The 14174-nt window shown below is 32.3% G+C and overlaps 1 protein-coding gene across 2 annotated transcripts in view; it reads right to left on the reverse strand.

Annotated features, from left to right (window-relative positions):
• The window catches only part of KIF3A (kinesin family member 3A), an 86130-nt gene that overhangs the window by 8369 nt on the left and 63587 nt on the right, over positions 1-14174 (reverse strand). The window contains exons 6-13 of one of the 2 annotated variants that reach the window (XM_088838836.1): positions 13719-13858; positions 13121-13318; positions 12416-12590; positions 7445-7543; positions 5723-5794; positions 3634-3642; positions 521-677; positions 97-277 (exon numbers count right to left, since the gene is read on the reverse strand). In XM_088838836.1, the coding sequence (XP_088694962.1) occupies positions 97-277; positions 521-677; positions 3634-3642; positions 5723-5794; positions 7445-7543; positions 12416-12590; positions 13121-13318; positions 13719-13858 (1031 nt within the window). The remainder of the gene's footprint in view (positions 1-96; positions 278-520; positions 678-3633; positions 3643-5722; positions 5795-7444; positions 7544-12415; positions 12591-13120; positions 13319-13718; positions 13859-14174) is intronic. The other variant, XM_055429518.2, reaches the window with a different exon arrangement.

Consider the following 14174-nt stretch of genomic DNA (forward strand, 5'->3'; position numbering starts at 1 on the left):
CTTTAAAATTTTATTAAGATTATAGATGCTCAGTTTTTCACTGTAAAAGTAAATACCTCAGATGAAACATCAACCAACAATAAAAATTCACATTACCTCTTTTTCCTCAAGTTCTCTACGAAGCTGCTCTGCTCTTTTTCTCCTTTCTTCCAGTTCCATGTTGGATTCTTCAAGAAGTTTCTCTTGTTCCTCAGCTTTTGCCAACAAATCAACACCACCAACAATTACCTTCTTCTCCAGTGCAGATAATTTCTCTAGCAGAGACTGATGCTCCTGTCTGTTAATTAAAATGAGAATACACAATATCCATCAATTATCTACTATTCTACTAAACTTACCCAAATGTAACAAAAATTTAGATACACAATTTCAAAATAGGAATGTAATTACATCTCTCTCAAATTACACAACTGGGTAGTATTGCTTTTAATTACAATTCAATTTTCTTGTTTATGCATACTGTAAGAAAAAACCCAGAAATTTAAATCACAAATTCATCTCAATTAAGTAATCCACTCACTGGGCCTTAAGAAGATCTTTTTCCCGTTTCTCTAACTCAGCTCTAGCCTTGTTTCTCTCTTCTTCTTCCATGTCAAGCTTTGTTTCAAGTGCTTTTCTCTCTTCATCAATTTTTGCTTGCATTTCAACCATCTTATCTGGGGAAACTTTCTTTTTACCTGTTTGAGTCATTTAATTGCAACAATCACTTCAGAGTCAGTATTTCAGACATACACATTACCTTCAAAAGACATACTCCTCACGAATACAAAATCAAATCTCAACATTTTAAGGAAATCAACTGAACAGTATTTTTTATTTCTACTTATTATGTTCCTAAAAGATTTTTAACTGCTAAATTTAAACTGTTGTTCAACTGTGCAATGAAAACTAAGAACAAAAGTAAGTAAAAGAGAAACATGAGTAGGAAAAAATAAGAGAGAGAGATTAACAGGAAAACCAAACAAATAAAAAAGCAAAGATCTCTGTATCCCCAAATAACATATTTCATCAAAAAAGCAATATCATTATTCAGTTACTTTTTTCTGATAACCAGGTACAAAATCAAGTCACTTCTCAAAACACCTTCCCACAAAATTTATTAAAATAAATAAGTAAAAGTCACACACAAATCAGACAGAATTTATATCAAGTAGTTTTTAATGCTGAATAAATCTCCAGAAGTTTTTAAAATTTTTACTTGATAAAATTACTTTTAAGTATTTTATTTCATAGCATACTTTTAAAGGAAGTAATGCTATACTAATTATGTAACAGTTACATAGTAATTAACCAGGCATTTTTTAGTTGCTGAGCTGTCATGACATATCATCAAATCTTAAATGAACAACTGAAATAACTTATTATGTCAAATTCAGGATCCTAAATCTCCCTAAGTCAGATTAAACATTTCAAGTGTGAAATATAAGTAGAAATATTTTCAAATAATACAGCTAGAAATATAATTTCCAAAGGACTATTTTGATTATAATGCCTAACACAATGTTTTATATATATATATATATATAATAAATGTTTATTAAAGATTTAATGAATTTCAAAATCATGAAATTAAAATGAAAAAGAAAAAAAGGAAAACCAGCTTATTAAACTCGTTATGAAACCGAATTAAAGATAATTCATTTCTGGTAATACAATTTCTTTGAAATGTACTTTCCTTCAGAAAAAACAATCAAATTTTTCGTAGAACTGGTCTGAGGCTCTCCTGAAAGCTTTCTGTCATTCTTAACTTCCTTCCCAAAGGACCACAGAAGAGTGTAGAAGAATTTATAAACTGTTAATGTCTCCACCCAAAAACTAACCCCACATGCTGACAAGGAAAGAGAACTGAAAAATAAAGATCATGGAGATATATATCTGAATAAACTCTTTCAGGAACCACAAGAGGATGAATCATTCACAGGCTTTAATTCTTTGCGTTAAAATCATATAAAACCCCCAAAGGTTTAAAATACATTACCCTTCACTTCTTCAGAAATATAAGTCCAAAGCAAACTAAAGCCACAAGATGAATAAGTTAAATAAAAGAGTAAACAAAAGCACTGATCCAAATTCATGCTTTGGTGTGGTGTGATTCATTGCATACCAAAGTCAGGATATAGACCTGACTCTATTAGCTTTTTTGGCACAATCACCTGTATTGAACACTCTGAACTATACTGCTAAAAAGTAATATTAAAAAGTAATTTAACTCATTCCCAACAAATTCCGAGAAAGGATTTCCCATCAGTAGTAACTATTTCTTAGAAATTTGAGGGGGGGAAAGTGTAAGTTCAGGTATAAAGTAAGTGTATGCACTAAAATAATTATGACTTCCTTCAGACTCTAAAATTATGGTAAAGAAAAAAATGGCAAATATGTTAAAAATTGTATGTGTGAAAACTGTATGTGTATAGAGGAAATGGTCCCGTCAACACACATACATTCATTTTTTTAGGCTTCTAGGGTTGCCACTGTGTTGTTAGTTAAAAATACATAGTTTGCAAATGAATTAAAAAGCAGTTAAATAAAAAAATATATATATATGTAGAGATACAAAAGCAAATGCCTACTGATGAATTACTATTATGCCTGAACTGCATCACTTATTCAAAATCATTCAGGTAATATTTCCAAACTGATGTTTTAGCAGCAAAAATCTTACTGTGCTCTCACAGCATTTTCAAAAAGTGACCATATATACATAGTTTCAGTTTCAAAAGTCTGATATAATAAGTATAAGTAATATACAATTTTAGCCAGAATTAGTCTGATGAATTGTATTTATTGTAAGCTAAATGTGGATATGTACCAACTCTAACAAGGCACTTAAAAACATGATATTATGAAAAGTCACTTTCAGATTTTTTTTTTAAGATTAAAAAAAAATATTAATGAATCAACCAACCAACCAACCAACAACTCAAACTCTTCTAAAATTGTAAAAATTTAACACAAAGTTTCAGGTAAAAAAATCTAAAAAGAATGTTAATGCCACAGAATATTTAACTGAGCCAAAGAGGAGTGATAATATTTTAATTCCCATCTACCACATCCTCTAACCAAAACTGAGGTGAACTTCGGCAAGGTAAAACTAAAGAGAAGAATTTTAGGAAGTATGAATTAACTTCATTTTCATTACATGAGTATCCATGGCGATACATAACCAGGCATTTGAGTCCTCACTTTAAAAAAAGGAGAAACATGCTTATATATGAAATCATTTATATTTCTAAAATCTGGCTTACTAGGTCTTTAAGAATTTAGAGAAATGATTATGCCATGTGGTTCTGGTGATATATTTATTTGTCTATTTTGTTAATTAGGTCTAGAATATACAATGTGTTTGTCACTGTCAAGCTAGTAGTTCAGAACTGTTTCCTTAAGAAGACAATTTGGAAACTAAAATGTTCCTAATACCTTTGTTAATAAAAACTGAAATAAGCTTTTAAAAAAAGAATTTAATAAAAAAGGAATTAAAAAAAAAAAGCTAAAGCTGAAAGACACTTTAAAATACAAAAGACAGATACTTACCTTGTAAAAAAATGAATTAAAAAAATGTAATGTGGTTAAATAACAAAGTTCTCTCTAGTTTAAATAATTGTACCACATGGAGTGCAAATCAATCACACCAACCTGCTTGATCTTTCAACAAGAAGTAGTAAGCAAATCGGAGACAGGAAGCATATGCACAGAGATGAAGAGGAAAAAAAGAAAAAAACATTATTTCTTTTGTAAAACAAAGAAAAATGTATTATAGTATTTATAGTATAAGTATAGGAGTAAAATCATTATACAAACTGAAATAGAGCAGTTTTATGCAAAAAGAAGAGTATATTCAACATAATCAGAGACAATAATTTAAGCAAGGATAGTAAGATTAATTTAGTCATATTTCTAATCAACCTTGACTCCCAAACTTGCAAATATAACAGCTGAGCAACAAATGGAGGACATGGAATTGGGAATGGGCTAAGACCTGGCAAGTAATCTAAAAGAGCAAAATAGGAAATAAAGCCAATTTTTAAAATTAGTAAGTTAAAAGTAGCAAAAGTCACACTGTCCATTTGCAAAATTTCCCAATTCAATGACCTCTAGTAAGGATACATTACAGGTGTGCCCCCTTTAAGAAAATCGCAAAACCTTCAACCAACTAAACAGATAAACTAGAGAAATTTGCAGTGATCATGTGACTAACAAAAGCACTTAATAAAGAATTTTTAAAGACAGCAATTCTCCCAATACAACTGATTTCCCAACTTGATTTATAAGCATTTTCAAGAAATGCTTATTGCATAAAGTGAAGTACACCTGTACAGTAACAAACTTGCATTCAATCTATTAGTAGACTGTTAAGGGTAATTATAATGATTCCATACAAGTCAATGATCAATTGATGATTCAAGCAAACAACACCTAAAGAAAAAAGGGCCATTCATATTTTTAAAAAGGAAGGTACATACAAGTTACACACAGCAACCACATGCTGGGGCAACCATCTTTCCACGTCATCAACATACCCACAGTGTAACAAAAGAACTTAACATTATACACTAGGTACACAAAGAGTAAAACTGCCTGAATGGAACAATGTACAACTCATTTCATAACAAATTTTCATGTAACTACTTTTTAAGAATCAAAGTAAAATTTTAAAACAAAATTAAATTATAATACCTCCCACTCAGATATTTTCTTACATTTAGCAATTTATAATATAAAATGAGACTTCTATATGGTTTCTAAAGCAATGTCATGTCTTTTGAGTTAGCTTATGAAATTGTCTTAGAAAAATATAAGGACAATAGAGAAAATAATTCCTAATATTCTGAGAATTCTTCCTCTAGAAAGCTAAAAGCATGAGAACAACAACCAAATGTTTTTGTTATTAGTTTTGGAAAGGTAAGAATATATAGATAATGCTTTAAAAAGCAGTAAGCTGCAGGCTAGTACAAGAAAGCATCAATTCTCTTTTCTTCTGAAATTAAAACATAAATAAAATTAATAATACTTTTCAAAATAATCAATGAAATTATGGTTTAAGAAAAAGCTTTAGGTTTGAAATAAATCAAGACAGATCCTGCACAATTTCTCGTGGATCTGAATTCTCTAATCATAACATAGAAAGTTTCTTAAAATCAATCAGGTCATTTAGAAATAGAGATAAATGGTCATTTGATATAAAATACCATTCAATTTATCTTTACTTGCTTCAAACTTTACATTTTTCTTTATTTGGGAGCTTCTGGTCTTAAGTTACCCCTAAGAATAGGACACCAAAGCATAAAATCTTTTTAACTACAAGATATGTTTTAATGGGCACCATTGTACTTCCAAATATAATGTGTACCTTATGAAATCAGAATTTTGTTATTATAGATAGGTCCCTTACACTGACTAGGATGTATGATGAAACGAAAAGGAACCATAAGAGTTATTATTCTCTTATACAGCTTACTAGCTCTCTTTACATTATCTCAACTGCAAAAGCATGAAATCTCTCTTCCATTGTCTCAAACATAAGCTTAAGCATATGTTTTAACAATTATGGTTAACTGGAAGCAATGAAGAGGGGATGAAAAATCAACACATGCTTTGTTTTACTGAGAAGTCCAACATGTATTCTTTAAGTCATGACAGGGAGCGGTGCAGCATTTCTCAAATGAAGTCCATGAGTTATGGAAAAGCCAAAGCTCTGTTAGAGAATTTAAGAGCTACCACTCACTAGGCAAGAACTTATCCAGAGGTTTCTCTATGACAGAACATGTGGAGTCTGAACTACTGCTGCTGCTACTGCCTGGAAGACAAAGAAATGAGCCCAACGGGAACCAAAGAAAGAGGAAACAAGAAAATGAACACATACACAGAGAAAGAATTTTAAAGGACAATCAAGTTTTGTATTAAAGAACCAAAACTTACTTTCCCTTAAAATCAGTCTTGGCAGTCTATGTAGTATTCTCTAATTACAAAGTCATACAGGGGAATTAGAAACTGTATTCCTTCAAGTATCCACTGTGGGCAAACCTCACTATTCACTTAAAGTAATAGTAATTCAGAGGTATGGAATGACAAGAATAAAAAATAAGTCACTTGGTGACACGTAAGTCTATTTAAACCATTTACGTTGATAAACTAAAAGAACTGAGCTTTAAAGTCATGCAAAATTATAGTAATGATAAATTACCCTTTAATACAAACAGTTTGGGTATGTCTCCAATTTCACTCTTTCATCTCCAAAATACCAAACTATCAGATATATATGTTTAAGGTTTCACAGCAAAACTTTAAAAGGCTTACTGAAATTTTGAAAATTTCTAAGCCTGGAAGGAAGATGTTATTGTCAAATATTTTAATATAGTAAGTAGGTAAGCAGTGGCATTTTTCTAAATTCAAAATTTCATTTTTAAACAAATCCATTACCTGTTTTAGCTTTGAATAGCTTACTCTGAAAAAATAGGTATGGACACAAAACCGTTTCTCTAAATCAGGGGTCAGCAAACACTTGCTGTAAAGGGACATAAGGTAAGTGCTTTAGGCTTCACAGGCCATACAGACGCATGTGAAGACAGCTGTAGACTGTATGGAAACAAATGAACATGGCTGCTTAATAAACTATATTTACAAAAACAGGTGGTGGGCTGATTTTGGTCAGCAGACTACTTGCCAACTCTTGCTCTAAATTCTATTTTTCCTGCCTTTTGAAGGACTCTCTATGGCTTTTAAATTTGGGACACCTGATCAAACAGTGATGAGTTATTTTCAGCAAGAACATCTTAATAAGACAAGCAAAATATGCACCAGCTTGAAAACAATGATCCACATTAATGGAAGAGAGTTCTGAAATAAATATTCAGATAAAAAGATCTGAAATGTAGGCCATTATAATGTGTGTCTCTCTTTTGCACTGTCATCTATATTTTTATCACAATATACAGTTTTAATTGATACTTGGAAACAAACACCCTGTGTTAACAGATCAGTACATTTTATAAAGAAAATACATTTTACAGGCTATTATATAATAGAATCCTTCTACAAATTTATTACTTAAAAATTCAATGACTTCTAAAGCTTAATCATATTTGAAAAAAATTCACATTATCTTAACTTCCTAAAATATTCAGATTCCTAACATAGATAAAAGTCCTCACATTAAAATCCCACAAGAAATTTAAAAATGGAATATCCACTATCACAGATTTTTATAATTCTAAGTAGTATAAAAAACTAGAATATACTGTATGCTGGTTCATCTAGAAATAACAGATCAGTATAGGAGGAAAAAATAATGCAAAGTTAACCAGGTATATGGCAAATCCTCTGTTCAAACTGTTACCAAAATAAAAAAATTGCAAAATAAAAAACATGTACTCAACAGCCTTAGGAATGTTAAACCATCATTAGGCAGCAATCTCATTTAATTTCTAGAACACTGAAATGAACTTACTCCTTCTTTTTTTCCTTTTCTCTCCATCTTCTCCAACCTCACCCTCTTCATCATCTTCTTCCTCTGAACCGCTGATATCAGAGCCTGATATTTCTTCCCCTTGAACAGAAATTTAATACAATGATATTTATTCTGTACCAGGTCACTGCCTATTCAGGAAACATCTATATCAACTTTCTTCATTAAGTTTTTGTGCTTTAACCAAACCTTATTTTAATATTCCTAGAGAGTATATCAGATATGTTAACCTCAGAAACAGATATGATATACACAGAGGTTTTATTTTTAAAGTTGCTAAAGAAAAGTTAGACTTTGACCTATTTAAACTTTCAAGTGATTAGTTTACAGTTTTAAATGTTACATGTTAGAGGTATTATTTCAATGTTTGAAAAATACGATCACTTTTGGAAAGCATTTTTTCCTCAGTTTTCTATTTAAGAGTTCATTTATTTATTTTTATAAATGCCACATCTCACTGGCTCATCTCTTTTGCTTCTTTATGTTTTGGCTGCACTGGATCTTCGTTGCCATGTGCAGGCTTCTCCAGTTGTAGCTGGCAGGCTCTAGAGCACGTGGGCTCTGTAGTTACAACGTACAGGCACAGTTGCGGAACTTAGGCCCCTTGAATTGAGAGCATGGAGTCTTATCCACTGGACCATCCAGGAAAATCTCTAAGATTTTAAATAATTTATTCAACCTTTTTATATTTTAAGAGCCATACAACTGTCATCTAACACATGATCCCACTTTTAGGACCATAGTGCATGAAGTAATAGAAGGGCTTATTTGTACAACAAATATGTTAACTTAAAAAAAAATTTTTTAAGGCAATTATAAAGCTAATATTAATGCAAATCAGTACTATGGCACCTTCAAAGTAGTTGTTTAAAATTACCACTGTCCACATATGAAATGTCTAGGAAAATAAAGATAACTGGGTGGGAAGGAGTAAAATATACACTAATCATAATAGTTGAACCTAAAAAACAAAAAATGGAAAGAATTCAGAGTCTTGGGAGAAGAAATTCATTAAACATATATTTCTTCAGGTCTAGAAACAATGACACCCTGGCAGCAATGAGTATACCCAATGCCTAAATCTTGGTTTCTAAATACCATTCTCCAATGAAAGGAACCGGGGAGAAACAGATGATTTTAAGAACAGGGTAAGGAAAGTATAAAAATGAGCCCCAAACACCTGTGGTGCCAGAAAATGAGGAAGTGATAAGCAAACAAACAGATGAGAGCATGCTGAAAGGATACAGGAACTACCCTGAAAGAGCTCCTAATGGCCAAAGCTGGAACAATCTAACAATAAAGTAAATAATATTATTGTATTATAAACCCACAGACTAAAATAAATATCCATGAGTCCATACTGACATTAAAAAATACTTAAACAAATAGGGGAGAAGAGACTGATCTTCCTTACACTAAAATTCAGAACACTAAACTGGATGGCATCACCGACTCTGTGGACATGAGTTTGAGTGTACTCCGGGAGTTGGTGATGGACAGGGAGGCCTGGCGTACTGTAATTCATGGGGTCGCGGAGAGTCGGACACGACTGAGCGACTGAACTGAACTGAACTGAAACATTAGAAAGAAAAATGGGAAGAAAACGTTATCATTGAGCAAATCCACAGAACTACTGTTGGATGCTAAAATTAGTGGAAGAAAAGTATGATGAGAAACAGAAGTTTTGTATAGAGTCAAAGTATATCTCCACAAGATATAAATGCAACCATGGAATTCTCCAGTCCATGGAATCCTCCAGGCCAGAACACTGGAGTACGTAGCCTTTTCCTTCTCCAAGGGATCTTTCAGTGGTGAAAATTTGCAGAATAATTATGAGAAAACTACAGATAAATTCAAATTGAGGAACATTCTACAAATATATGACCAGTACTCTTCAAAAATGTCATGATTACAAAGACTGAGGAATTAGAGACTGAAGGAAATTAAACAGACATGACAACTATCAATAAATGCAATGTATGATCTATAATTGGATCTTGAACCACAAAAAAAGGGCATTAAAGAGAAAACTGTCAAAATTCTAGTAAGAATCTATGGATTAGTTAAGTTTGTATCACTGTAAATTTCCTGGTGTGATAATCATCTTACATGATTATGTAAAATGTTAACATCAGGAGAAGCTGGGTAATAGGTACATAGGAACTCTCCTTTATACTTGTGAGTTTTCTATAAACCTAAAATTATTTTGAAATGAAAGTTGAAAAGTTATTCTTTTAGTATTTTTGCCTATTTTTAGATTACTCCTATGATCAACTCTATTAACTGGATTAAAAGAAATGTCCTATGAGTGTAAATAAAATGAAGTTTATTAAAAATAAAGTTAGCATTACCATATACCTAGCAACTTCACCTCTGGACATATATCCAAAAGAATTGAAAGCAAGGACTCGAACAGGTATTTGTACACCTACATTCATAACAGCATTATTCCCAATAGTCAAAAGGCAGAAGCAACCCAAGTATACATCAACAGATGAAAGGATAAAAAAAAAACATGGAAGAAAATTCTGACACATGCCACAATATGGATGACTACTGAGGCCCTTATGCTAAGTAAAATAAGCCAGACACAAAAGGAGACATATTGTATGATTCTACTTATATGGGGTACTTAGAATAGTCAAATTCATAGAGACAGAAAGTAGAATAATGGTTACCAGGGACTGAGGGAGAGAGAGGGATGGGGATTTAGCATTTAATGGGTACAGAGAGAGGTTCATTTTGGGATTATTAAAAAGTCCCGGAGATGGATGGTGGTGACAGCTACAGAACAATGCCAATGTACTTACTGCCACAGAACTTAACACAAAAACAGTTAAAATGGTAAATTTTATGTTATGTATTATATATTTTATCACAATTTTAAAAATGTAAAAAAGGGGTAAGCAATATAAAGGTATGAACTCAACACTAACAAATCTAAGAAATTTTACATCTTTGAAACATACTGACTATAAATACCACCTAGTGGTCACAGTTAAAATACCAAATTCCATTATCTAAGAGGCAGCTAAATTATAGCTCTTCCTCAAAAATCTTACTCAAATTTATTGAATCAGCACCTTCTTCAAACGTTTGTGATGTCTGGATCTGGATTTTACATCTGATTTAACCAGTTTCCCTGTAGACTGGAGAGAAGCAATTTCAAAGCCCTTTATTCACCAGGTATGTAAAGCAGCCCTGTGCCAGCTAGTTCATAGCATGAAGATTCAGGGAGTTACTGACCACCTAACAATGGTTGGTAAATTTCTCACCCTCATGACAAGGTCTTCAAATTTTCTAAACATCTAACATTATATCTTGGTAGAAAAGGATTTCCAAAATAGAATCTCATGTTCAAATTTAAATATGAAAGCATATTTTCAAGGCCATGCAATCAATTTTTATTTATAGTAAACTAGGTTTACATGAGCAGTCAATGCACTGATTATGTTAGAGCCTTTGTTTGTGTGGATCACAACAAACTGTGGAAAATTCTTAAAGAGATGGGAATACCAGACCACCTGACCTGCCTCCTGAGAAACTTGTATGCAGGTCAGGAAGCAACAGTTAGAACCAGAACAACTGATTGGTTCAAAACTGGGAAGGAAGTACAACAAGGCTGTATATTGTCACTCTGCTTATTTAACTTCTATGCAGAGTATATCACGCGAAATGCTGGGCTGGATGAATCACAAGATGGAATCAAGATTGCTGGGAGAAGTATCAACAACCTCAGATATGCAGATGATACGACTCTAATAGCAGAAAGTGAAGAGGAACTAAAGAGCCTGTTGATGATGGTTAAAGAGGAGAGTGAAAAAGCTGGTTTAAAATTCAACATTAAAAGAACTAAAATCGTGGTATCTGGTCCCATTACTTCATGACAAATACAAGGGGAGAAAGTGGAAACAGGGACAAATTTTATTTTCTTGGATTCCAAAATCACTATAGTGATTCCAAAATCACCATCATTCCAAAATTTCTATAGCCATGAAATTAAAAAGACACTTGCTCCTTCGAAAGAAAGCTATGACAAATCTAGACAGCGTATGAAAAAGCAGAGGTATCACTTTGCCAACCAAGTTCCACATAGTCAAAGCTATGGTTTTTCCAGTAGTCATGTATGGATATGAGAGTTGGACCATAAAGAAGGCTGAGTGCCGAAGAATTGATGCTTTTGAATTGTGGTGTTGGAGAAGACTCTTGAGAGGACCCTGGACTGCAAGGAGATCAAACCAGTCAATCTTAAAGGAAACAAACCCTGAATACTCATTGGAAGGACTGATGCTGAAGCTCCAATATTTTGGCCACCTGAAGTAAAGAGCCAACTCAATGAAAAAGACCCTGATGCTGGGAAAGACTGAAGTGGGCAGCAAGAGGATGAGATGGTTAGATAGCATCACTGACTCAGTGGACATGAATTTGAGGAAACTCCAGGTGACAGTGGACAGGGAAGCCTAGTGTGCTGCAATTCATGGGGTCGCAAGGAGTGGAATGCAACTTGGCAACTGAACAACAACAACAAACTAGGTTTACCCATAACTCTGTGATTGCTTTATTTACTTCAAATAATAGTGCCTGATACCTATTATAAAGAACTCTGGTCATAATAACTAATTACATGTATGGCAGAACTCACTCATAGAGAGAGAAACAAAAATTTCTTGTTTAATAAGTGGTCATATGAAATCTTTACAAAAGATCATGAGGACTGAGATGGAGGTTTAAATCAAATGAATTTTTAAATCACTACACAAATATTACATAATTTTACTTGAGCTTAATGTGAAAATTCTTAATAATGTAAGCAGCAAGTTACTTTGCAAAAATATTCCTTTAAACATCAGTATCAGAGGTTCAGAGAATTTTTAATAGGTGATTTTAACACTTATTGATTAAACAACACATTTTTAACCAACATTAAGATTAATATTTTCAAGAAAACATTACCTTCTTCAAGCTTTTTTTTCAGTTCTTCTATTTCCTTCTGAAACTGACGAAGCAGAGCATCCTTTGGATCTTCATTAATTCTAGCTTTATTTTTAATATTCTTAGCACGATTAGCATACCGCAATGTACTGATGGTTTCATCGTAATTGTAATCTGCTGGCCCAATATTTGCACACTGTTGAATCAGGAACACAAAACATTTTGCTGTACACACGATACAATTAAAATTTTTAATTTATTTTTATAAATAAATAATATTTATAATATTATTTTTATTATTACATTTTAATTTTTTAAATTTATTTATATTTTGGCCACACTGCATGGCATGCATGATCTTAGTTTCCTGACCAGGGATGGAAACTGCAGCATCCCCTGCAGTGAAATCTTAAGCACGAAGTCTTAATCACTCACTGGACTACCAGGGAAGTTCCAACACACTTAAAGTTAATACTATCATTATGAATATTTCAAAGAATTCTGGAATATATTTCCACTCTGGCCGTGAAAAAGAGGGCATCACCCCATGGGTTTCCAAACAATCCAATTACAGGCTAGCACACATGGTATGTTAGAAAAAATAACCACAAATTTTAAAAAGTAAAATAATCAATAGTTTTTAAAATGTTATGAATATCAATTGCTGGCATAAATCAGAATCTTAAAATTTTCCTGATGGTAACTAAATCACCAATTAAGTCTTACCATCATGGTTTTTGAATTTCCTCCTAAGGAATCCTGAAGAAGACGAGTCAATTTAGAGTTACGATAAGGCACATGAGTGCTTTTTCCATCAACCAAGGCAGAAATAACATTACCAAGGGTGGAAAGTGAAAGATTGATTTTTGTAGCTTCTTTTAGGCGCTGTCCAGTAGCTCCAGTTTTTGCTTGTCTTTCTGAACCCTAGCAATAAACAGAGACAGAAGTAAAGCTAAAACAAAAAAATACAGAATATTCTTCCCAAAGTTAAAAAGTATTTTAAAAGTAAAAACTCTAATATGACATCTGGAATTCACTTCAAAATAATACTGGAAGGGAAGAAGTGGCTGAGGGTAGAGATGAAATAGAACTTGACATGAACTGATAACTACTAAAGTTGGGTAATGAGTATATGGGAAATTATACTATTCTTTGTTTGTATAGGTTAGAAACAGTCCATAATTAATAGTAAGTTAAATACACATATAAAACTTAAATATATATATATATATATAAAATCACTCCTTTTCACTTGAGTTATTACTCAATTATAAAATAAAAAGACACTACAGGAGTTATTCTTAACTAGCATCCTCTTACTTACAGCAAGATCTACAAGATGAAGCTTCCCCATCCTGACATGCATGTTACCATCAACACCTTTTTCACTGCATTCTATAGTAATTGTAAAGATGGCATGGGAACGGGAACTATGTTCATTCATATTAGTTGCACCAACAGAACCTTGAATAAAAGAAGGAAACTCTTTAAAACTATTAACAACAGGGAATGCCTCTAAAAATATTATCCAAAATACTAAATTTCATCACAGCCAAAAGACAGAGAACATGGTTAAAACACAACAGCTTAGGTGTATTTAGTTATGAAATTTCTGACATTTATGTTAGTAACAAAAAACTAATTTTTTCATATTAAAGAGGTACTTTTAGGACAAAATACTTAATTTCAAGTATTACTGACTTAAAAAATTAACTGACTTTAAAATATATGTTAAATAGTTCAAAAAATAAACTTCTGTTTCAGCTGTCTCTAAAAGGTA

The sequence above is a fragment of the Moschus berezovskii genome, chromosome 8 (assembly GCF_049115385.1).
Source record: "Moschus berezovskii isolate FMDL1 chromosome 8, NW_MosBer_1.0, whole genome shotgun sequence".
NCBI lineage: Eukaryota > Metazoa > Chordata > Mammalia > Artiodactyla > Moschidae > Moschus > Moschus berezovskii.